Source organism: Blennius ocellaris (assembly GCF_963422515.1).
Source record: "Blennius ocellaris genome assembly, chromosome: 6".
Taxonomy (NCBI): domain Eukaryota; kingdom Metazoa; phylum Chordata; class Actinopteri; order Blenniiformes; family Blenniidae; genus Blennius; species Blennius ocellaris.
In genome coordinates, this window is record NC_137655.1 from 18938157 (window position 1) to 18964531 (window position 26375).

The window sequence follows — 26375 nt, forward strand, 5'->3', positions numbered from 1 at the left end:
GTTTTAATTGAAAAGAGAAGAAATTACAACCTTTAAATTTAGGTTTCTGCGGAAAAATTTAAGCTTAAATCAAAAAAGGGGCCAAAGAAGTGACGTGTTCTTATAAAACGTGTCAAACGGATGATTGTCGATTTTTTTTTTTTTTGGGGGGGGGGGATTTAAGTGGACGAAAAACAAATATCAATATTCGCATCAGAAATCTGCCAAAATGTTTAAAAACACTGGATCCTCATGCAAAACTGAATAAACAAAAACATGTTTTTAAGTGTCAGAAGCTTCTGAAGTGGACTTAAAGTGGACTTTAATGTGTAAATGTCATTAAAACATCATTATGGCTTCATTGAAATCAAAAATCATTTCTTCAAAAAGTGCTGAGTTCTTCTATGTTTCGGTAAAAAGAAGAAGAAGAAGCATTTAGCAAAACGTCTCCCCCTCCTCCTACATGCAGGTGACCTCGGCTTTCCCCTCCTCCTGCTCGAAGCCCCCCTCCTCCAGGTGCGACAGGGCGCCGGGGTACCCGCCCCCGAACACCGGGAAGCCCCCGATGCCCCCGGCGGCGGGCGAGAGGTCGTCCGGAGGGGCGGGGCTACTGACGGAGCGACTGACGGAGCGCGGGGAGACGTCGGCGTGAACGGAGGGAGTCTGAAGGTCAAAAACAAACACAAACATTTTAAATAAACGAGTGGGGGAGGAGCTTATCAGTGAATCCATGAAAGAGACAGAAGAAAGTGATAATTGATTAAATGTTTAGTGCGTCATCAATACATTATTTAAAGTGTTTGGCATCGATGAGCAGCTCAGTAACAACATGATTATAATGACGGCATTAAAATACAACAGGATGTATATAATATGAAAGAAAACATTTAAAAAAGATCAATTAAATTAACTTGATTGTTTTTTCATCCTTTCTTCAACAAATAACACGAGAAGAAAATTGAATTTAACCATTTACTAAAATGTGAGTTCAGGGATGAATGCTTCATTATGTTTGAGGCAAATAATTTAAAGATTAATATATAGAAAAATAGATAAACTAAAATAATAATTCTTTACTTTCTAATGAAAGCTCATTCACAGGAAAATATGTTAAATAACTTGTGGAACATTTTCAAAAATAACCTTTTCTGGATTTTTAAGCCAGCTGGAGCATAAAATTGAGACGGTAATGAAAACGTGAATGTAGTAATTTATCCAATTGGTTTTCATTTGTTGATAATAATTTACACCATTTAACACTTTATATATCATCAAAATATTCCTAAATGTATTTTCCTTGTTCAATGTGAGAACGCATCAATAGATTTCAGAAAATGATCATGATTTAATCTAGGGTTTGCTTTATTTTATAGTTTTTTTTGTGGGATATAAAATCTTTAAGATTTGGACAAAATCTGAAATAAAAGTCGACATAAATGATTCATTTATATTAGAAATGTAGAATCTTTGTGGATTACTGACCGTTTACCTTTGCCTTTTTGTTTGCCTTATACATGCTTAAATAATTGACAGTTTTAACGAGCAAACTCATGAAAGTTTGAAATGTTTGTTTGCAGGTGCAGCTCCGACTTTGTCCACCAGGATGCAGCATCGCCTCATAAACGCCATCTCACTCATTCATCATAATGATGGAACTTTCCTCAAGATAACCAATTGATTAATTATAAATTATGACATTTTTGCCTTTTCAATTACTGGACATGAATTAGATTGTTCAGTTTAGAACATTTAACCACAATCATCATGATAAAAAAAAACCATTAGACGAAAGCAAATCATGAATATAACCCACTATTCAAAAATGACACTTGGGGAAGATAGGCAATGATGTTACCCAGTAGTAAACGTCTGGATAAATGTCTCTGTATCTTAATAACTATAAATTGCAAAGCTGTGAAAATGCTCTGTGGTTATTCAAGAGCTCATCACCCACTGAGGTTGAATTATATCTCAGTACTTGATGAAGAAAACCTCGTCAGACAAACAACTATGGGCTTGTAAAAAAAAAAAAAATGACAAAACTCTTTTCAGTTCCTATAAGTTGGTTATTTAATGATTAAAACTGTTTTCTCACCTGACTCCTGGGGCCTCTGATGGGCCTCTGCAGAAACACCACCTGCTTGGTGGCCAGGTTCCCGTCACTGCAGGAGGAACGGCAGCAAACAGTCAGAAAGTAGAAAAATGAAAGACGAAGCGACTCCACGAGCGCCGCCGCCGTCCGTACCTGTCGTGCCTGATGATGGGGGTGGGCAGCACGCACGTGAGCAGCCAGCCGAACTCGGCCAGAGTGTGAAGCAGAGGCCCGTAGTCCGTCTTCACGCTGGAGCCCTGCAGGGAGAAGTCAAGGATATTCGTGATGATCTCGCTGCTTCATTTCAGCTCCGATTGGTCGGCCCTCCGTCACGGATAGTCCAGCGCTCCAGAACTCACGGACTGTAAAACTCACAGATCGATGTCCTGCACGTCACAGAACATCGTCTGTTACACCGAGAAGGCGACTGACCTCGATGACGGTCCACTGCTCCACCACGATGGTGTCGTTGGCGGGCGGCGAGGTGCTCCGCTCCTCGTACACAAACAGCCCCTCCAGCGACCGAGGCACCGGCTCGCCTTCAACACAAAAACTGAAGACTTAACGCACGGTTTGAAGAGGTTTATGAATCCCTTTGTGACTAAAATTCCATGAAAACGCAGGTTGTTTTGTTTTGTTTTTTTAAACCAGCTGATTTGACGTGAATGTTCAACTCCAGATGTATGTCCTCTTCACTGAAAATACACATTTTGATTCAACTTTTTTTCACATTACTCTACTTTCCATGGTCATGCTGAGAGCTTTTCTCAGTCAGAAAGAACATTTATAACAATGTTCAAAGTTAGGAGCAACAACAATTTTTGATTAAGTTTTGCACCAAATCGAGCGGCAAGCTAACAAACATGTCTGGATTTTGTCATGTTAAACTATTTGCATTTCTTTTAGGCTTTTTTTAGTCTAAATAGTTGAAATTATATCAAGTAAAACTTGATTTCAGCACAATTTTAAAATGTTGCCGAGTAATTACATCAATTTGATCGTCTAAATTTCCATTACAATCGTAACATTCAACGGGGGTTTGAAAAGCAAATGATAATAATGATATCAGTTTTATGATTTATGTCAGGGCAACATCTGATTTCCAAGCTGACTAAAGGGAATCTCAGGGGTGGAGATATTCAGATAATTTAGAATAATCATTCAACTTCATGTAAACACTGAGTTCTACACAAAGAATAAATAATCGATCAGGAGATTCTCAAGTTCTATTGTTCGAGTTTACTTTTTAATCAGGTGATACGATTAAACAAGCCTAAACACTTTCTGCAACAGTTTAACTAAAACATTTTTAATTATTCCATATTATTGTAAATATTTATTTAATTAAAGAATTAAGTTTACACTGGTTGTGAAGTAAAATTCTAAAGTAATGTTTGAAGTAACTTTTCTCACTCTGTTGGTCTACAGCTGGATCTGTAGAACGAACAGAACAAAAGAAGAGTTATTTACCCAAACATGAAGCCAGAGTTTGGGTTTCAGACTGACCAGGATTTATTGACTGAAGCGCCTCCACCCAAAAGAATCAGAATAGTGAACCCAAAAGACAGAAATAATCGATATTTTCAATAGAGCCGAGGTTCTGGGAGCAGATTTTTCTCCCTTCATGAGGATTCACACAAAAATCTGTCACATCCTGTTTTGGCCTTCGTCTCTGCGCCTAAATTTAGATTCGTCTCCGCGACCTCGGCAGCCTCACGTCCTGTTTCTCTGCAGAACGTCTCAAAAAAAAACAAAAAAAAAACCCCACTCTGGTTCTGATTCAGCTTCACCTGCGAGGTTCGTCCAGGTCTGAACACTGTTTTGGCCCCCCGACTATGGTGTCTGGTTGTAAAATCTCTTTTTCCAGGTTTTCAAGTGAAAATGACAAACTTTCATTTCATTTTGGACGTTCAAATATATGACAACAGCGACGGGGAGTCACAAAACAAAAAATTGTTCTTCGATGTTTACCTGACGCTGTTCTCTATTTACACGTATGATTGGTGTTATTACAAAAAGAGCACCAATGACCCTACTTTCTGAATAAATTGCACCAAAATAACGGTCGTAATTATGTTTTTTCTGTGGTATTATAACTGCATTCTATTGTCACGGTTACGTTTAGTGGCTCCAGGAGGTACGTGTACGCAAATCACATGACAAGTCCAATAACTACAAAACGTGTGACTAATACTCACTGGAAAATACGGGAGTGGCCATTATTTTCATCACTTTGTTTCCACATGTAGGGCGAAGCTTTCCAAAACAGTTGACGTTTAAACATGGAACTTTTGTGAAACCCCGCCCCCGACATTCACCTTTGGGCGTGTCCCAGTACACGAAGGAGTCCACCAGAGACCACCCTTTGCGATAGTAGGCGGCAGTGAGCTCCAGCCAATCGGCCTCCAGGGCACTGACCATGTGACCCTTCCTGGAGACTCGCATGGACAGCGCCCCCTGGTGGTACTGACAGGCCAGGGAGTCCAGAGGAGCGCAGCCCGGAGCCCAGCAGTGGAAGAAGACGAGCAGCCGCAGGTCTGGAGGAGGAGGAGGAGCAGAGATTCGACGACTGACCACACGGACGTGGAGAGTGACGCTCATCTGTGAGCGGCGGGCGTCTCACCTGGACTGTAGGTGTTGTCGTCCAGCTCGCCGTCTCCAGGCGGCGTTCGCGGGGGCGTCCTCGGAGGTGACCGGCAGCCCCTCTTCGGACTGTGCACCCTGCCATTAGTGAGCCCGCTCACCTGCTGGAGGACAGAGCCAACGAATCGAACGCCCCCTCGAGCGCTGCTGTTCACCTGCGGCGCAAAACCAGACAAACTACAGTGAGAGGAGCAAAGATTAATATAAATATTCATTTAAAACAACTGAACTTTATGGGTAAGAACATTTGATCATACACTACTTATGTAAAGTCGGTGATATTGGGCTTTTGGGTGAAATTCAGGAGGAACATGGGGGGTTAGAATGTACTTGCATGACCCAGGGAGCATGGAAGTACATTCACGCCGAGCAGAATTAACGGCCACCAACGATATTAGAGAGGCCAAGGAGAGCGCTCTGCATCAGCCACTGTTGTCACCAGACATGTGATAAGTTATTGAGACATACAACACTTTTCACATGCTTCTTGTTAAATGTCCTACTTTCATGATATATAGTTTCACTTGTTTCATTTTCTATAAATTTCACCCGAAAGTCAAATATCCCTATATAACTGTTTGACACGGTGAAGCTGTGGTGGAGATGTCCGACCCTGTCGATGAGCGCTCTGACTGTGTCGCTGGTCAGCGAGTCTCCAGGTAAAGGCCACTCCTCCACCCTCAGCAGAGGGACGCTGTGACACCCGGTGGCCATCTGTTTACTGCACACACACACACACACACACACATGCACACACGTCATTTCTGCAAACATTTCAAGCCTATGATGATTTTCTCTCGCATCTTTGAGTCACCAAACTCTTAAATTTCCCCAAATAAAACAAGCAGATGTTGACAAATCCAGGAATGTTGACCCCTCGTGACTAATTCCCAAACATATACAGAAACAAAAGAACAAACCTGTTAGAATACTTTTATTTAGCCTGGTGGTAGTAATTTTTTGTCATCATTTTAATGTTTTCAGTCATATTCTTGCCTTTTTAGATCTTTATCATTCAGTTTTTCTACATCGTGTCTCTTTATGAATGACTTCTTTTTTTTTGTTGCTTCCAAATCTTTTTAAACATTTGCATATCTGATTTTCTGTGTTTTTGCAGTTGTATGATTCAATTAAGCTCACATATTCCACAGTGGCGTTATGACGCCCATTCACATGTGGGGGATCACACACTCCATGTCCTCATTGGCTGCGGCAGGACCACTGTCGTCAGGTGGATTTCCAGCCAATAGAAATCACAGCACAGGAACCAAAAACATGCTCCCCCCACCCCCTCCCCGCTTCTGACCTCCAGTCAGTATTAAATATGCAGCTGCCTTCATCTATCTTTCATCGTCACCCTCCTCGACAGCAGGACGGCGGTTTCTCCGGTACGCGTTAAACTGGGTTAGAGGTCTGAGGTGTACCTGGGTCTGGGGCGGGCCAGGATGGCGCGGTACAGCAGGCTGAAGGGCAGCGAGCGGCTGCGGCCCACCGACAGGATGATGGGGTGCAGGGCGGTCAGCACGTAGCCTTGAGTGTAGTACGGCTGCAGGGCCTGAGGCAGCTCGGACAGAGAGGATATGAACTGGATGGTGGGACGACTTCCTGCACAAACGGAGACACGCAATCGAACTTGACAGAAAATAAAAACAAACTCCTGAGTTGCTAAGATGCATACAAATATTGAAAAAGTACCACAAAAGCAGATAAAAGCAGTGGGTTGCAAAAGTATTACCTCGATACCCCTTGAACCACATTGTCACATTACAACCACAACTTAAATTTATTTTATTGGGGTTTTATGTGATGCAACACCACAATGTGCTACATAATTGTGAAGTGGAAAGAAAATGATCAATGACGCAGTTTCTTGATATGTTTGAACTCTGGGACTTCTGCAATGATAATGTCTTAGAGAAATTTGTAAAATTTTGAAGGACATTTCTGGATTCGCTGAGGCGTCACATGTTCTCTGATTCAGTGGAAAAAGTAGGTACGGATATAAAACCTTGCTCATTACTGCCTTATTTTGAGTTTTTTTCCAGGATCCTCAACTGTTCCTTAACGTTTCAACTTGGCTGATAAGCGGCTGTTTGTGGGTAATGTGTGTTTAAAGTGGAAAGTTACTGAGGAGTTCCAACAAAACATGTGAAGTAAAGTTGTCAGAAGTGAATTGAGAATACATCTCTGCAAAAAAAAAAGTCTAAATTAAACATTTTCAAACACCATTGAAAGAAGAATTTACTTGGGTGAACTCGTGAAAATAGAAATTTTTCCTACAACAATGTCTTTATTGTCTGATTTCTGAGGTCCAACTCATGTGAGCCAGTTATTCTGTGTAGTTACTGCTGCGTTGTATTTGGTTTCTGGGTACAAAACATTGATCTTGTAAGAGACCACAAATAACAAAAGCACAGTGTCATGGAACCACTGACATGATTCAGTCTGAGCAAAGCTTCAGACCTGTGTCATTCCTCTATGACGCATCTCCAGCAATCATTCAATGCAACTTGGACTCTTGTATTTACCTTGTTACAAAAATCTGAGTTAAAATAAGCATATTTCCCATTGATGAGATTCTTAACATTTCAACCCGTTTCAGAGCACACAGTTAAATGTGATTTCATGTTCATAAAACATCTTCAGAGTAAAGTGCACGTTGGAAGGAACCATAAAAAAAACTTCTGGTGCTTATTCAATTTTTTTGTGTGTGTTTGAATTCGTTGTAAATGTTAAACATTTCATGAGCTGCGAGTCAGGAGGCTGAGCTGAGCAGTTTGTTTGTGGGCTGCTGGAGTCTGAACTTGGCTGAAAAAAACCTGCGACCATCAGCGGACTTCCTGCGCCCACAAAGAGCCGCTGTTTGAGGCTCGCACGCTCGCACGCACACACACACACGCACACAAACACACACACTAATCACTTTCACACATTATAAGACTGCATCGTGCCAAATGGAACAGTTTGGAAGAAGTAAGATTGCAGTTTAAAAAAAAAAAAAAAAAAAAACTGGGCATGAAGTAGACCAAAGTGTGTGTACCAGTGTGTTACTCATGTCGTGAGGACATTCATTCGTTTACATTTTCACACTGCGGAGGTTAGACTCACAGCAGAATATTCAGTGAACGGTGATAAAGAATGTTTCCAAGCACTGGGCACTGATCTGTAAATTCAAATCGAAAAACAGTGCACTCGCTCAGACTCCAACTGGTTGATGTATTGACTCCGGACAGAGCAGAACGCGTTTCCATCAGAAGTTCCATCTCTGAATCTCATCCAGTCACTTGTGGGGTTCCTCAGAGTCCGATGCTGGGTCCCATCGTGTTCTACTTCTACACACTGTTCCTCACACATGCCACTACCAACAAGGACTTGATTGCCATTTCATCACTTATACGCTTATACATGTGGTTCTGAGATTTGTTCTCCAGAATATAAACATTACATGAATCAGTAAAATATCTGATATGAGACAATTACATAGAGGTGGCCAGACTAAAATACTGAGATTCAACAGAGGGTCCTCTGAAGGAATGGAAACCACATGGTGTGTGTGTGCGTGTGTGTGTTAAAGAGCATTCCTCAGTTACAACCCCCCACATTCTCACGAACAAACACCCCAGAGTTCATTGGGGGTTGGATACGCACTCAGCTGAGGGTCCCTGCAGCCTCTGAATGGACAGTCTGCCCAACACCCATGAAGAGAGCGAGGAGCCTGAATGAAGCTCGCAGCAAACAGTGCCACCGCTCAGTGGCATTCCTGTGGGCTTAAACACCAAACGCTCGAGGGGAATTTAAATTTAACACATGCTGCAGCTGCAGGGTCACAGCGGCCAAGAGAAATACGGGCCCAAGGGTTGGTATTCAGAGTCCAAGATGACGAGTGGTGGTCACAGACGACCACAAACAGTAGCGCAGGGCGTTTCAAACATCTCAGAGTCCTTTCACATTCGGATAGTCCAGGACTCGGTTCACTTTGGGAGGGAGGGGGAGCCGAGAATTTTTGGTTGGGTATCGTTCACATTCACTTTGAGAGCGGACCAAACCGCCTGGACAATGTCATGATTACAACAGTTGCTCATTTGGGGGCGCTGTCGCCCAAAACAAACACTGAGCAGAAAAGCGGTAAGGGGAAGCTAAGTTAGCTTGTGACTAATGGGTACACAAACAACCTTGATATATAGTCTTCTCTTCAGAACAGATATCAATGAGCGCCTTTCTCACTACTTCTTCCTCACTACTCCACGTCTGCCTGCGACGGAACTCCCAACTTTTTCTTTCTTCATCTGCTTCTTTTGATTCTCAAGACGAGCTTTGTTTGTTCACTACCCAAACTGCATTGCATTTTTTTTTTCCTGAAGAGAACTCAGATCCGGACCAAACAGGGGAATGTGAACACGCCCTCAAACTGATCTGAGCAGCTGAGACACAGAAGACGAGATAAACCGTTTACCATCTCCACAAAGGATGTTTCTTTACACAATTTATTATAACCAAGTTTTCTTAACACTATAAATAATACAACAGCATATATGTTGCTTAAGTTAACCAACCAGCTGCATCTTTGGATAATATTTAGAAGAAATTGTCACATTGTTAAGTCTAATGTAAAGTCTAATGCTGGCTTATGGATGCAAACCTCAGCAAAATATTGTCTGTTAACAAAACTAACATTATCTTGCTAACAAGCTGGATGTGCTCGACCCAACTGTTTAAATTAGCCACAACTTTAGCTTTAAGAAGGTATCGTCTGTAAAGCAGCAAACAACACGTTAAGCCCATTTAACAACAAAAATGTTGCATTTATACAGCAGCAATGCACACACTGAAAACATAGCAGTTAGTATGCTCGGCCACGGGAGGGCACTGTTGCTTGTTTTTGGAATGAAACCACACAGACGTGTGTGCAGAAAGAACAATACGCTATAAACATGAACAAAACCTAAAGTATCCGGCATTCATATGGACAGATGACAAACTGGATGAGAGTATTGGTGAATCGAAATGGTGAAACTATGATAGGGACTGGAAGTCATACCACTCAGGAGGCCACCATATCTGCTACTCACGCGTGAACGGAAGAACTATTTACCATGGCAGAGGTGCGCATGAAAGAACAGTTCCACCTTGGAAGTCAGTATGAAAGAGTGATGGTTGTAGGGACTCTATGCACCGGTCATGTAAACAGGCCCTCCAAATGAGAGACACATTGAGGTTGCACTCGTTTTGTCATATGAATGGGGCCTTAGAGAAGCCTGTATGAAAATGTTCACAATCTTCAAAAAGCTGATCCAACACAGCAGCTAACGATACCTCATGGAAATTAATATGACAACCATCACTGTCACAAAGACATCGTAGAGGTTCACAATATTTGGATGAAGGCAACAAAGCAGCTAATCTGAAGTTAGTGAACCGACACTAAAGCAGAAATTCATTGAAACTCATGAAGTAAGTGTACATATTGTTGATTTTATAGTAAATAATGCTGTAAAGAGAAAAACAATAGGATGTTAAACCTTTTTGATGTCTGGAACAGGCATTGCTTGACTTGAGTTTTTGTACTTGGATAAAAACGTAACGGTCAGAGTCAATCCAGCCCAACATGAATGAGAGTCCGAGGTTAAACGCTGGCACGAGGACAAACACACCTCGAAAACAAGGCTTCTGTAGCGCAGCCTCACCCCCTTCATCACCCCACTGATCCACACTGAGGCCTCTGTTCAGGGCTGTGGGAGAAAAACCAAAGAGACGAGGAGGAGGAGGAGGAGGAGGAGGAGGAGGAGGAAGGACCAGCACAGGAAGAAACCGGAGAGGTGACCGAGCTGAGAAGGGTGGGGGTGAAAGGGATGAAAGAGCCCAACAAGATGGATTTTATGAGCCCATGTGTGAAGGTGTGAAAAGGAGAAAACTGCCTGGCAACAAGGAGGAGGAGAAAATCCCAAGAGCAGGATGAGACAAAACAGGAAATCAAAGTCCTGACATTTCGGTGAACATACTCCAACCCTTAGATAATCCACATCAAATGTACATCAGGGCCTCTCATTAAATAGAAGAAACAATTTATCGCCTCTAACCTTGCAAAGAAACAGGTTCAAATGTAAGGCCCTACTTACACAACATTCTCAAGGGAATACAGAAAACTCTTGTTCCGTTTTGGGTGTTCTTTTTGAAAATGACTCCCAAGATGGAACTTTGCAAAAATGCAACTCCGTCTCCATGGAAATGAAGGAAAAACAACTTTTCTGAAACGCTGCAACTGAGCGTGCGCACCACGCCCATACTAAAGAGTTCTACTGCACACGGGCAAGTAGACGGACAATAACAACAACGGCCGACTCCCTTGTCAGTGGATGAGACCCATTCTGTAACCAGGTAACGATCCTTAAGTTTTCAGGCTTTTACTGAATTTCACTGCCCTTGAAATCTCCTTTAAAACTAATACCTAGAATACTCAGTTTAATCTGAAATAATCCTGCAGGACGATCAGAGATTAGCGACAAAGCTCCTAGTTCTGGAGATAATAAGCACCAGTGGCAATCGGATCTCCTCTTTAAACAACTGGGACGGGTCAGAGGAGCTCACAACCAACCTGGCAACAACACATCAGCAGTATTATGGGTTCATCCCAACGGCCATGAGCACACAGCACTTAACGTTGAACAGCCTCTGCACATAGGAACCCCTTCATGGCATCTGGTTTTTTCAGACGAGCCAAAGTGAAGCCGGACTTAAGCTTAGACATGAATTTGCACACAGAAGAGAACTTCTCGGTCAGACTTGTTTGCACGGAGCGTAAAGTTGTAACAAGATGAAAGTGTCCCGAAATTCGCTTCGATGAATTCCATTACTTTATTAACTTTGCAGCCTTACTTATAAACAAGAGCAATCAGAGATTTCTGACGTCCGCCAAAGGTTCCCGATCACCTCCAAAATTGAATTGAATCTTCCACAGCCTAATGTCCATCTGTGGTGAAAATCTCGACAAAATCTGTTCAGTAGTTTTGACGTAGTCTTGCCAACAGTCATACAAAACATATAGATATATGTCAACGATTTTATTACATCTTTGGCGGACGTAAAAACGCCATTAGATTTTTGTGACTTTTGCTATTAATAAAAACAAAGTTAAGCTAAATAAAAAAAACACTTGCATATTTTGTTTTGAGATTTTTTTTCTTTTTGCTGAAGAAGTGATAAGGCAATTAGAGCTGTGATTCATGGCTACACGATATTAAGCCAACATCAGATGTAATCATTTATGCCAACATTGATTTGAATTTGTTTGGGTCTTGCATCCAAATTACAGAGATATTACACTTCTAGTCCAAATCTTGCACCAAACAAGACTGATCCCCACCAGAGTTACACTAACTAAGCAGTTTTCTCATAGTATTTATTAAATTTCCTTTTCTCCTTTCTCCTTACTTCTCCTTTCGTGCCGACGGAAGCGACTCTTTTCTCCATCGGTTCTCTGGCAGTCGGCATTTAGGCGGACTGCAATCTGACAGCAACGTTGCTCCAACTAAAGGCCAGCACATGACCTCGTACTTAGATAAAACACCCGTCGACCAATATCTGTGGTGCAGCCTAGTAAGAACATAGAGGCTGAACCATTCAGCCGAATAGTCGGGAGCGTCCCTCGTTATCACCACCTATGACAAAATCTTGAAATCTTGAAATAAGAGTGAAATAGTACATATATTAAATAAGACTTGTTGTAAATGCAATTCAGGGCTGCCGGGCTCTATCTGATTGGCTAATTGTGTTGACATGCAGAGCATCAATATAGAGCTCGTGGAAATATATAATTAATGGCATTCCAGTCAGTCTTTTGCAATATGGAGATTGACGTCACATAAGAAAATCAATTAACTCCCAAAGAATTGTGCAGCCCCATCATGGCTATTATAAGGTAAGACATATACACACACACACACACATTATATATATATAGCACTCAGCTCAGGAATTGTCAGCTATTAGACATTCCGATGTGGAGCCTCGGGCTCCAGGTCCAATCTCCCCTCAGTAGGACTGAAATCAGGCCAGGCTGACTGAGCACTGGGAGATAGACGTTGCCCTAGAAACACTTTGTCGTTTCAAGGAGAGGCAGCGGTGTCCTTTAACCAGGAATCAGATTCAATTTATTAGACGTGACACCAGTTTTTGGCCTGCTTCTTTTTTCTTTTTTTTTCCCCCCAATCTAATCGATAAGAAATCATATCGGATCAAGTCAGAGCTAAACTAGAAGCTTCTATTACAGAGCAGGATTAGAGCACAAAATACCCTCAAGGACCGTAGTCATTTATATGTGATTGCATCACTGAAAAGGTTCCAGGTAATCAGAACTGACCGCAGTTGTCCTCCGTTTTCCCCCGGAGCCTTTTTTATTTCACTTATATTGTGTAACCCAGGTGTGTAGATGAAAACAATGCTGATGATGAGCAGGATATAGTAAACTAGCAGGCCTCAAATACGCATCCAGAAGATAAACAGACGCGTCCACGCCATCAGACATCTGCAGCCCAGGTGCTGATCAAGAATGTACCAACAAAGAAGTAAATCCTGGATTGTTCAAGAGCTTTTCGCGTTTTTTTTCTTCTTTTTTTCTTGTGTGACACACGTAAACTGTCGGGGGGTAAATCTGTCCGTATGCTGCCAACTTTGTCATCATTGCATGTCGAAGTCCTTTGGAAAACAATGCTTGAATCCAGTGTTCTTGAAGATTTGTCATTGATTTAAATTTGGCAGCAAAGCAGGTTTACAGAAGATGATTCTGGTTTTTAAACAAAGACTGCTTTTCAAAGGCACAATGCTTCATTTTGCCCTGTACCTTCAACTCTTGTATTGCAGTATCTTTATTCTTACTCTATATTTTCTTAAAGGACTTTGAATTTCAGTTTCATTTCGTCGTGCTGTCCAAATTAATTTTCCAAATAAATCAGCCTTGATAACACCATCAAATGGGAGCTTCCTGTACATGTGCAGATACGTTATCTGACGTTGAAAAAAAAAAAAAATGTCAGCTTCTTTTCCATTTTTCGCTGCTCCACCAAAGATAATTTATGCATACGTCCTCTGTTCGGGTTCTACACATCTTCATGAAGTCTCATTCATGTGATGAAGGTGTAAATTGTAAATACAGGCCGTTTCACAGTGAATCCTCTCATGATTAATTTGGCAGAAACATTCCAAGACATCTCCCCCCCCCCCCATGAAAGAGGATCCAGCCAACGAACTACTCCAGACTGGAATTACTCCCAGACGTCTTCAACTGAGCCAATTTCGGAGCTTCACACTATGTCAGATGTTTGCACGTTTCCGGGAAGCGACAATGACATGAATCCAAGACGACGGGCAGCCTCAACGCTGAAATCCAGTTTCACACTCATAGTGTGAAACTGCACTTATAGTGCGATGCTGCGATGGAACCCTTCCTCCAGTCAAGACTCTCACAAATATATTTTAGTTACTAATGTATTCTGTGATCACTGACAATGTGTGCATTGTGGCTCTTGTTTCACAATAGATTTGATTGAAACTGCTGTGTTCCGACAGAAAAGTACAGTAAATACCAATGTATGCACAAACTACCATTGTATACAGTTAATCATACAAAAAATGCATTTATATATAGTTGATCAGACTTCTTCTGCTTTTGTTCACTATCGGCTTTGATGAAAATGTTTCAATTGAACCTGCCTTATGAATAAAAAGATATCATTTAGAAATATACAACTTCCCATTAACCTTAAAATAACTATGAATTGAATCACCATTAATCAATACAACTGCTTAGCAAACGACTGTTCAATTGTCACTGCCATAAACTGCCTCTACATACTGGTGAATGGCAATTACAATTAAATACAACCAACCATAATATATCTAAATAAAATCCAGTAGAGTATCATTACATAATCAAATTACTAAAAGGCACCACTACAAACAGTTTACTTACTGTAATACCCAACATAGACTTATTGGAAAGTATAAAATGAATTCAACCTGTTTAATTGCTGTAAAATTGAATAATAAACTACCTTTTACTGTGATTAAACACTAAATTACTGTAAAATTAAATCAAAGAAGCACAGACTGTTTTTTGAATACAGTTAACATCAGTTAAAACCAAACTGCCACTCTATGCAGTGAAATCATTATGAACTACCATTATATTTAGATGAGATACTTCAAATTCCTACAACTTCAAATAAAGAATTTATCAAAATACCACCAATTATTTATGAGTCAACATCAACGTTATAACTTCACAAATTACAACTACAAACATGTAAATTACTGTAAATCACTACTTGTTATGAATGAATAATCATGATGACTCTAAAATAAGATAAATAACTGTGTTAACACTATAAATGAATACGCCGCATAATATCAAGCTACTTTATTCAACAATGTGTGTGCGTGTTTGTCATTAATCACTTTTAAAAAATCAAACCTGGAGCACCATCTTATCACTAAAGAGCTGTATCTTTGACATGGAACCACGAGAAGCCCCAACAGGAAACAGATGACACATATGACTCTCACACACGCAAATACTCACACACACTCTGATGTTCCAAATTTCTCAGTGTGTCAGAGAGTCATGGGTTCAGGGAAAAACATCTACATCCACTGATCTGGCATTTCAAAATAAAACATCTCCTCACAGAAAGCACGAACTCTCAATGAGTGTGAGATAAACATTGAAATGTTCACCCTGACATTTCAGAAGCTACGAAGCAAACCCGTCATGGTGAGAAAGGTAGTGTCGTGGCAGCCGCAAGCTGAATTCTGTGTAACTTTAGGGTTTGAGAATATTTACACCTTTTAAGTAGCGGCTTCTGAACTCGGATAAAAGGACTGCCTCTCTGAACCTGCGTAACGTCTCTAAAATCAGGACCATGTTGACTCACACTGACTCTGCTGAGAATCTGATCCATGCTATTGCACTTCCCTAACATCAGTGAGAGACTTGGGAAGTTGGGACAGTCTCAGGCTTAATACTTTGTTTATTTGTCAGGGCTGGTTCAGGCCACCCTCCACCACTTTTCTAGTGAAGCCGCCATAGGTTGAGACTTCTGGGGGACTTCTTCCTTTCTCACTCGGGTCACTCTCTCTTGACAGTTGAGCTGGAAGTTCGTGGTCTGTACCTCCAGCCCTCCTCTGTCTGCAGCGAGTCTTTTTGCCTGCTGCTTTCCCTCTCGGTCTTGTCCTCCTCTCTCATTCTCATCCCCTCACCCCAACCAGAACACAAAAGCCTCCACCTCTGAGCCCGGCTCCTCATTGGGTTGACATTTCCGTGTCATTTCGTGATCACAGCCCCGGTTACGTGAAGGCCTTCTCAAGATCTGATGGTGCGCTCTGAGGCCCGAGCCACCACTTTGCCTCCTTGACTTCGTCTCACTTGGAAAGCAGCTCTTTCCTCCCCGACTTGTCAGTGCGTCGCCCTGCTCGTTCACATCCTCGGCTCCCATTCAGAACTTAATCACCATTTCCTTCCAAATAGGTCAACGAGAAAGCAGCCGGTCGGTGGGACCAGATGCAGCGATTATCCTCAAAAAGAAAAAGGGAAAAAAAAAAACCCAAAAAAACGATCGCACATGTTCAAATTAGACTCTGAATCACAGCAGGTGTTTTATTGTAATAGTCTTTTTTTTTTATGAAAGTGTGGCGTTGTAAGGCGTGTGAAGGAGTGTGATGAGGGAATGAGCTACATGCGACGGCGGGACAGAGAAAAAAAACAACAACCTTGGTTGACCTATTTCTCCACAGGCTGAATGAAGAGCGCTCTGTCACCAGGAAGAGTCTGGAGTTCAATGCTGTAACGTTACATGACGAGGGAAAACAGCTTTACACTCGAGTTTAACAAGTGAGTTCTGTATTTCTGATGGTGATTTAGACCCAGTCTGGCCAGGCTATGACTTTTATAGTATTTTACAAGGGTGGCAGGAATTTAGGAGCATTTTAAAGCCCCTAAAAGAGAGGAATGTGACATAAAGAAGATGGAACCAAGAGGCACTTTCAGCAAGAGAAATGTGAAATGTTCAGCTGACATTGACGTTAGTGACAGGATTTTCCTTCAAAACAAACGTTAAACGTAAAGAAAACCTACATTAGAAAGTCAAGTCCCAGATTTACATTTCAACACTTTACTCTGTTTACAATCATATCGTGTTGTTCACAATATTACCAATATCACTTCAAACAAGATACAAATAAACAGCAACTTTTCAAATGTGTTACTTGTTTAAGTATAATAAATGATGTCAGGTAACTTTGGCCTCTTTCAAACAACATTTTCAAGTGAAAGCTGTAAACTTTTATTGTGTTTTCACAGAAAAGTACACTTTTCTGACTCCGTTTCCAGAGTGCATCTTTTGAGAAACATACTGGTTTTCACGTAAAGAGGGAAAACAACCTTTTTTGTGCATGAGTAGATGGACAATAATCACAATGGAGAATTTCACAGTGTTTGTGCTGCTCACTCATAAATCTACCAGCGCTTCCCCAACTGTCACTTACGACACAATCATTTGGATTATATGACGGAAAAAAGAACAACTAAAAGCAGCTTAAATGCTTTACTTTCTACCGTTTCCTTCATGCATATGTGCTCGGTTGTACGTCAGCATCAACTAGCGGCTGGCCTGGCCCTTCAGACGTTTTCCGAGGATCCTTGTCAAAATGTCACTTTAACTTTTCTTAGAAGCAAAATAAGAGGAAAAAAAACATTCAGTTTCCAGCTGATAGTTTAGTGAAGCAGCAACGACTGTGACACATCCAAGGACACTTCTGAGGCCACGTTTACACAACATCGTTTCAAGTGAAAACGCAATTGTTTTCGCTTCAGAAAAGTTTTGTGTTTACATGAAGCTAGCCGCTCTGGAGGCTGCCATTGTTGTTATTGTCGATCTACTTGCGCATGCACAAAAGAACAATTCACGACAGCTAATAATGGCAGCAGTGTTTCAGAAAAAGGTGCGTTTCCCTGTGAGAACGTTTTCAAAAAGTTGCGTTTTCAGTGGCTCGGAGCACCGCTGTCGGGTATATCTGGTTTAACCCGAGACCACTTGTTTACATTTTGAGGCCAGTTGCAGTTTGCAGTCAATCAATCCACCAACCAGTCAACTCGCAGATTATACTCATGCATGTGCAGATCTATAGAAAACTACAAACAAATCAGTTCATCCCACAGGTTGTGGTCAAGAACGTCATTTCGGTTCATGTTTTCCATGACTGAGTCCATTATGTCAACTAATGTAACCACAAAAAACTAATTTTGTGCACCTCTTGTTTGAAAGCATTTCCATAAAATTCATTAATTGGTTTTTAAAGTATCAGATAGAAAGTTTTTTCCCCCCCAAATTGTAGACATTTAATTTTTTCAGCTTTCTTCAGAAAAAATTAAAAATAATTATTCAAACGAATTACATTGAACCACACCAATAATCAACATTTCTTTTCTTTATTGTGTACTTCTATAATTTAACTAGTCAGACATTTTTGCTGTTATCGCACAAATATCCAGTCAGAATTTGATTAAAGACAACATTTTACACACCTTGTAACAAGAACATGGCTTTACCTGCTTTGCTTTAAAGTTTGATGTTTGTAAATATAAATGATCCACATGGTGACAAATCAAGCAAAAGCTTCTCATGATCGTCTCGTTGGGATTCACACTAAACCAATTCTCTAATTGTTTAGCGTTTGTTTATTTTTATTTGGAACACATAACAAACAGCAAGTTGAAAAACACGTTAAACACAACAAAAAACAAAGGAAAGGAGTAGCAATAAGTAAATAAGTATAATTGAAATAACTGCTAGAGTAATTTCTTTTCTTCTTTTTTTTTTTTAAATCGGTGTGCAAACTTGATATAGTATTAGACACGTTGTTTTGGGCTTCTTTTTTTTTGATCGATGAATCGATTAATGGCGATCAAAACGTGCTTACCCTCCAAGCTGAAGTCCAGCAGCACATATTCATACACGGTGTCGGTTTTGGTCTCCACCTGCGGTCTCTTCAGGGTGGAGTAAATCTTCCCGGGGCTGCTGTCCTCCGGGTCCTCCAGTTTCCGTAAGCCGCAGCCCATGGCCTCCGAGGCGGGGGGGCAGCGGCTCTGAGAGCGCGGTTGTGAGCTCCGGGGCTGCGGCGGAAAACAATCAGGCTTTCTCCCCAACTTCACCCGGACCGCTCCATCCCGCTTCGAGCTCTTGGGGCAAGCCAAGAAAAAAAAATGAAGCCGGTGAGTTGTTGTTTTTTTTAAGTTTTATTTTATTTTTTTAAGGGGGTAATAAGTGAATCGGAAGAGAAATTCAAGTAGCGGTCGCTGCTCGGAAAGTGTGCGACTGAAGTGAGCCGCTGCCGGGGAGAGGGGAGGGGAGGAGCGCGCTCCCCGGAGGAAAGTTTCCCTCCCTCCACCGACAAGCTGGATATAATACCACTTCCGCTTCAAACTTCAACACAAGACTCCTCCAAAAGCTTATGAATGAGCTTTAAAACAATTATATTATGATGACGATCAGAATCTTCAGTCATATTCAGTTTTCATTATTAAAAAATTCTAAAGAAATGTTCAACTTGATTGACAAAGATGTAATGTCAAAGTCGACATTACATACATGATAAATGCTCCGGCTGTACTTCTAATACACAGTCACAAATAAACTTCATTCAGTTGTTTTAAGAGATACATAAGGAATTATCAACCAGATTCCCTAATCAAGAGCTACAATATCAAAACTTATAGATCATAACTCAATGGCTTCCAAGAACATTCACTGGATAAGACAATATAACTGCAAGTCAGTATGATGGGCAATATTAATTTCTTTAAATGAGCAGCAATGAAAACCTGAATATATGAGCAAAAAAAGCTGGATATTCTAGTAAGGAAATGACAAACTAAGCCAAACTCAGTGAGACTGCTGATGAAAGCCAACCAACAAGCTTCTTCACCACATTCTTCAAAAAACAAACTAAAACATAGAGTTTTATTAAAAACAGTGGTAGTTAATCACTACTGATATAACCCCGTCTCCATATAAAGCAGCTATCTTGTACATAACACACTTGGTATTGCGGAGATAGTCACTGATTTCTCTTTGTACTTCCCTTCAGTTTGATGTTTTCATCCCCACACTATAATAAATTATTCATAGGCCATAACCATTGGCTAAAAAAAAATCCAATTTGGATTCTGATGATCATGTTATTTTGAGATCTCAAAAAAGTGTGAGAGCTGAGTTTTATTAGATCGTTTAACAGCTTTATTTCAGATGATTGCACATGATCGCATCCACGAGACAGCTCCAAATTCAGCACTCAATTTGCATTGCATATAGTTTCAATTTATTAGTTAGAAAATCATGTGATCAGATCCCGACACTTACATCCATTAGACACAAAGCGAGGCACATTGTCACATACTTCAGATCAACCACTACAGCCGAGGAGAAGCTCGCTCAAGTGCAGCAGCAGATGACACGACCAACCCTGAAACTTATCAATGAGGCGCCGACACGCTGGAACTGCACATATCTCTAAAAAGAGATTTGACTCCACTTACAGCTGATGAGTAGACCATCATAGGAGAAACACTTCTTGTGCTTGCTCCTTTCCATCAAGCTACAGTGGAATTGTCTGGGTCAAAGGTCGTCCCGATGATGAAAATACTCTCTCTTGCAGTAGAGCATACTGCTTCAACCTTGCACACACAGGCAGCCATACGCCTACATTATATGAGCACCTGAAGCGACGAGTCACAGACACTGCTTCCAATCTGGAGTCATTAAGTGTGTTGACCCTAGCAACGCTTGGAGACCCCAGATTTAAATAACTCGGGTTCCGCAGTTCCTCCAAGTGCAATGAGGCCATCAGTAGACTGCGGTCATAATGTGCGTCTGTAATCGGACGCACAAATGAACCCCAGCCGGGACCGTCTTCACAACAGCTGTCTGCACCCACTTCAGGCATGTTATTCAGCATTATTTGCTTCTTGTTGTTTGGAAATCATGTACTAAAATGCCAATTTGTTGTTTTTTAGATAAGCTTTGGCAACATTTCGACATCGAAGTGGGCAGGCAGACCAAAAGTGTCACAGCTGATGTGATCCAGGAGGTGCAGAGATACCTGGCAGAGGGCAATATTGCCAGGTCCCAGGATCCTTTCAGATACTGGGACAACCAAGAGACAATCTATCTAACCCTGTCCCGGCTTTCCTTACATTTTCTTTGCACTTCAGCCACATCTGTGTCATGTGAGCGGGTGTTTTCTACAGCTGGAGAAGTTGTATCAAAAAAGCTTAATAGACTCCATTTCAAAACGTTGGAAAAACGTATTTTTAGTCCACAATAATCCTCATTCACAATACGTTCAGTGATATTTTCACGTTATGATACATGTTCACATTATTTAATTTAACATTTAACATGTATTTATTTAATGAAGATATGAAATAAAACAATATAATATACAATGACTTAAATGATATTATTGTATATACTAGGTTATCAAATCAGTGTCAGTTGAGTCTGTCAACTGGGTTGCCTGTAGGGATTTTTAAGGTCCATAAGGTGTCAGTATTCAGTGACAGTTATGTGTCAAAATGCTTCATGACGCCTCCTCTACCCAGAGGCGTCACACGGGGGAGGCAACACAGGCAATTGCCTAGGGGCCCCCGAGCTGAAGGGGCCCCTGAGGAACGGCTAACATTCGTCAATTTCAATGACATAATAATGTAACTGCTTTAGACGCTGCAATGACAGCGCATTGAAAAGCCCACGCACGTGGCCCTTTCTGTTTGGTGAAGTGAGCCTCTCCGAGAATTTTAGGGTTGCACGTATTGTGAATTTTGGTAATGTCCAGGAGCAATGTCTAGTTTCCTTTACCCTGATAGCCCAAAGTAACATCCAGCACAACCAAAGGGCCTTTGGAAATCACCTGATTAGTAAAAAAGAGTCCACCTGTGTGCAATGTAATCTAATCTCAGTATAAATCCAGCTGTTAATTGAGCTGTGAAGGCCTCAGATGTCCATTAGAACACTTTGTGATCAGACAGCATCATGAAAACCAATGCAAGACACCAGGCAGCTCAGGGGTAAAGCTGTGGGGAAGTTTAAAGCAGGGTTAAGTTGAAAACGACATAAAATATCCTAAGCTTTGAATATCTCATGGAGCACCACACGATCCATCATCCAAAATCATCCATTTATGAACGAGTGGCAGAAAAGGAAACCATTATTGAAAGAAAGCCATGAGAAGTCTGGTTTGAATGTTTTTCACAAAGCCGGATTGGAGACACGGCAAACATGTGAAGGAAGACGCTCTCTGGTTGTTTAACATCTGCATATATTCTCACTCACTTTGTTGAATTGTGTTTTAATCATTGCTCTGCAGTTGTATTGGTTCTGTGAAGTTTTCAGACCATATTTTCAGTGTTTTTACACTTTTTCTGTTGTTGTTTGGGGTTTCTTTACCATTATTTTGTTTGTGTGGGGGAATTGTGGTAAAAAACTTGAAATGGATCCAAGAAGAGATGCCAAAATGTTTAGGTCAGGAGAATGAGGCTCAGACTGAAAAACACCAGCTGCACATTCTCTAAAAATAACAGCTGATTTTAACAAAGTTATTCTCATTTCCTGGACACTTACGTTCACCCAAACCTTTCCCATGAAATACATATGATCACCTCAAGAAAATCATTCAGCCTGAAACTCTAAACTAACAAGTTATGGACAACAAGAAATATGAGAATGATAATAAAGCATATTTCCTTGAGGAATTAATCAGCTGATAAATGCATTATTGTTTTGTGTGATGTTCGGGGTCCGGCTGACTATTGTTTGGTCTGATAGAATGACAGGAAGGAGACAGAGGAAGAAGCAGCTGGAGGGATTATTACAGCTGAGAAAGAAAAAAAAAGAAACGCTCAGGAAATCCTAAATATATGCAATAACCTATAAACGTATATTGAAGTTCCACCTGCAGCCCCACTGCTTGATTCTGACCGTCCTTTGTCCTGAGCCTTTAAAATTGTACCTTAAATACTTAAAAAAAAAAAAAAATCACGATTTTTCTTCAAGATTCAAATACATCTGTTTTTTAACTTTAATGTGGTCAGCATTAAGTTAATTCAGCTTAAGATGGTCTTTATGTCAATCGCAAGCATTTCTACATAGGATTTGTAGGCTGTTGTTGATTAAATGTTTCTAGAACAGTCACTCAATATGGCAACATCTCCAGTAAATATATTAGCTTTAATGAACCGGCCAGGAGAATTTCGATGTTAGACGATAACATTCCCATGCCACTGACTTGGAATTATAAAGCTTTTTAATTCCACAATGTGTCACGACATGAAACATCAATCACACAGTACTGAATCACCACAGACTGGACAGAATAGCCACAAATTACCACACACACACATGCAGATTGGTGAAAGGCAGTGATGTGCTAAAACAAGCCTGTTTCCACCTCAGAGCTTTGTAACTTCAGTCTGAAGGTAAATACTGCTGCGAGTTCTGAAACGTCTCCAAATGGTTGCCCCATCCCTGTCTTTGGATTGTGTATGAAGCGATGGAGATGATGGTGGAATATTGGTTAAATGAGGCTTTTGTACAGTGACAGAAGGCGAGGGGCAACAGAGAGAGCATAGAGCTTATGTGTGACGTGGAGTCTTTGCTGGGGAAGCTTAGGAATATCAGCAATATGTTGGTTTATGATGAGTCAGCGGTATTTAAAGTGGGTTATGTGTTCAAGGGTTGTTGTTTTTTTATGGATGGAAGTAGAAACCAATCCAGATGTGTGTGAAGTGAAAGACGACCGTATGTATGTGTAATCCGTGATGCAGTCATGTGTGTCGATGGTGGAGAGAAAAGGCCAAACATGATTGATATCGTTGTTGTCTGTGTTGACAGATTTACTAACTTTGTCAAAACCTAATATATAAAGAACTTTATCTTACATTTATTGCTATTGGATATGACACTTAGCGCAGTATATTGATTCAAATTTGCCGAATCAAAACAGAAAAAAAAGATAAACCTCTGAGCCCCCTCCATCAGGAAACCACTCCAGAGGTGGGAAGGAAACCCGGAGCGCCTCCTGGTCTAAACACTGGCTGGAAGGAAGACAAGAGTTTATGCAGAAGTATATAAAACACTGAAGTCACCAGAGTCCCCCTCTCAACACATTTATAAACTCTGAAATATTATAAACAAGGTTTTATTACACTCAGATATTAGATCTGATTGATCTTGTGAATTCTTTTTTATATCAGAAACTCAGAATTTACGTGATTACAAGATAATTGCCTAAAAAAATCAACAGATAAAGTAAAAAAAAGATATAATATATATTGTGAAAACAACTCTCATTACCAGTTAATCATGGTTAATGACCTTTATTCTAAAATGTACAACTATCATTATATCCATTATACAAAATAAAATAATATTGCGACTGTTTATCGAAATTGGCTGAATGAACTGCATAAAGCCAATACGAACTAGAATAATTTACCCTCTCTAACCTTTTTAGACATTAAAATGTTTGATTAATGATATTTGGTTCACAGTGCAGGATTGGTGTTCATTGTATTTTATTTTGGAACATTTAAATGTCTAAACGGTGATTGTGTAAAATCCCTTGTGACATAGTGTGATATGTAATTAAGTACCAAGTAAATTGGAAATGTTATACTTAATTTTGTGATCTATGACCAAGTATTTTGTCTCACGTTTCAGGCACACGATGGGCTTTTCAATGACGGATGAAGTTCATTTGTTTAGTGGTGGCGCCACCTTGTGTCTCTAAAAATGATAATTCAGAGTGTTGAAAATACATTAAAAGAAAGAATAGCCATTCGTTTACACACACACACACACACACACACACACACACACACACACACACACACACACACACACACACACACACACACACACACACACACACACACACACACACACACACACACACACACACACACAACACAAAATCCGATTCTGTGCCATTTAATTATCTGTTGGGAACAAACAACTACAAAAATATACCGATCAATGTCGCTCTCATAGAATGTACATACAACGGCTGCTAAATACGCCCCCTCTATTTACACACCTTCATTTCTACCCCCTGTGGTGTCACCATGTTTCACACTTTATCAGTTTTTTCAAAACAAAACAAACAATTAGGTGACCTTTGCACTCACTGACAGTAAAAGAAGCTTCTCCAAGACAAAGGGGATAAACACATTAGTGGTTTTGTCAGTATATGAGCGGTGTGAAGCAGCATTGTAATGCTTTGTCATCATTTGCAATATCATAAAAGAAATATATCTGATCAATACCGTTTTCACTGTGTAGCCACTGCTGCGTGCAATGCAGCTCACTTGGAGAAATCAGTAATCAACGTGTCCAGTAAAGGGCTTAACCATCTCAACCAGCCTCATATTTGTGGTTGATATTGACCGATAGTGTCCACTAGGAGGCACTGGTCACCCTCACTGCGACATCACATGTATGACGTTTCACCCTGTGAAGACTTTACTTTATTAACTGTCACTTTAAATCAATGGGAACTTTTTAGTTGTACCAAACAAATAATTTGAATACATTTATTTTGATATAGTAATAAAGAAAATGCCTGGATTTGATTTAAAAAACAAACAAAAAAACCCAAAACACTGTCATTTCTATCAACCCAAACATCAACAGTTGTAGGTATGCCTCATCTGTTTAAAGTGTTCCTAAATCCATGAATCAATTAGAGTTTTCATTTCATGCACAAAGTCCAGCTTGCTCCAGTAAATCAACCCTGCTTAACTTTAACCATGTAAAGATTGTACACAGTCCTATTTTAGGAACAGTAACAGTAGGAAAAGTAAGCATTTATCAGCAAATATGAACCATTTAACTAATGGCTATACAAAGAAATTAAACACGTCATTCACTTAATGTGATTGATGGATGTTTCAAGACTTTAAAGTGTAGATAAAAATAATCTGTGCCGTCTGAACGAAGTGAAATCCATTGAAGGGCATTAGACTGACCAAAATCAGACACAATTTACAATTTCTGGCATCAAACAAAACTTTAAATTGGATAGCGATCTTACTTGATTTCTCTAAAGGTTTAGCTATACACTTTTTACTACCACTATTGGACTATTTAACATGTACGTGTAAAAATAACCCAAAAAAAGACTTAAAGACTTTGAGGCATCAGATGTATGTCTGGAAAGAGACACTTCACTTAAAATGTCTCAATCTACTGTATTGACTGTTTTACTGGAGGCAATTGGTCTAAGCAGTGCCTATTCCAATTTATATAACTTTATATTCCATTACTGTTTTATCATGTTTTCTATGATTGTCATGTATTTCTGATTGTTAATTTCAACGCAATTTGACAAAAGTTGTATTTTCTGTGTGCAATTTACATTTCCTTCCTGTGAGTTTTCTCATAGTTCTGTGATTTCCTCTCCCACAATCCAAAAACTGCTAAATTAGATTAGTTCATCAATGTGTGTGATTGTCTCTTGTGTTTGACCTGTGATGGAATGATGACCTGTACAATGACAGTTTTACCTCATGTTACATTAGAATAACACAAAAATCAGCCAAATATTGCATTTCATTTTC

The 26375-nt window shown here is 40.4% G+C and overlaps 1 protein-coding gene across 1 annotated transcript; it reads right to left on the reverse strand.

The window, feature by feature from the left end:
* Positions 1 to 281: 281 nt before the first annotated feature.
* Positions 282 to 19048, reverse strand: rftn2 (raftlin family member 2). The gene is made up of 9 exons (XM_080498480.1): positions 18683 to 19048; positions 6139 to 6319; positions 5327 to 5435; positions 4695 to 4869; positions 4390 to 4608; positions 2504 to 2610; positions 2225 to 2328; positions 2075 to 2141; positions 282 to 642 (listed from the first exon to the last, which is right to left on the reverse strand). The coding sequence occupies exons 1-9, from the start codon at positions 18819 to 18821 to the stop codon at positions 439 to 441; spliced, it is 1305 nt and encodes a 434-aa protein (XP_080354606.1). The 5' UTR covers positions 18822 to 19048; the 3' UTR covers positions 282 to 438.
* Between the last annotated feature and the right edge of the window lie 7327 nt (positions 19049 to 26375).

What these genes read in the sequence shown, in the direction of transcription:
- rftn2 (XM_080498480.1), bottom strand. Translation starts at nt 18,821, where the DNA reads ATGGGCTGCGGCTTACGGAAACTGGAGGACCCGGAGGACAGCAGCCCC. An exon ending in GTACTGGGACACGCCCAAAG is followed by an intron (nt 2,611 to 4,389) that starts GTGAATGTCGGG and finishes TTTGTGTTGAAG; the next exon opens with GCGAGCCGGTGCCTCGGTCG. An exon ending in TCAGAGGCCCCAGGAGTCAG is followed by an intron (nt 643 to 2,074) that starts GTGAGAAAACAG and finishes TTTGACCTTCAG; the next exon opens with ACTCCCTCCGTTCACGCCGA.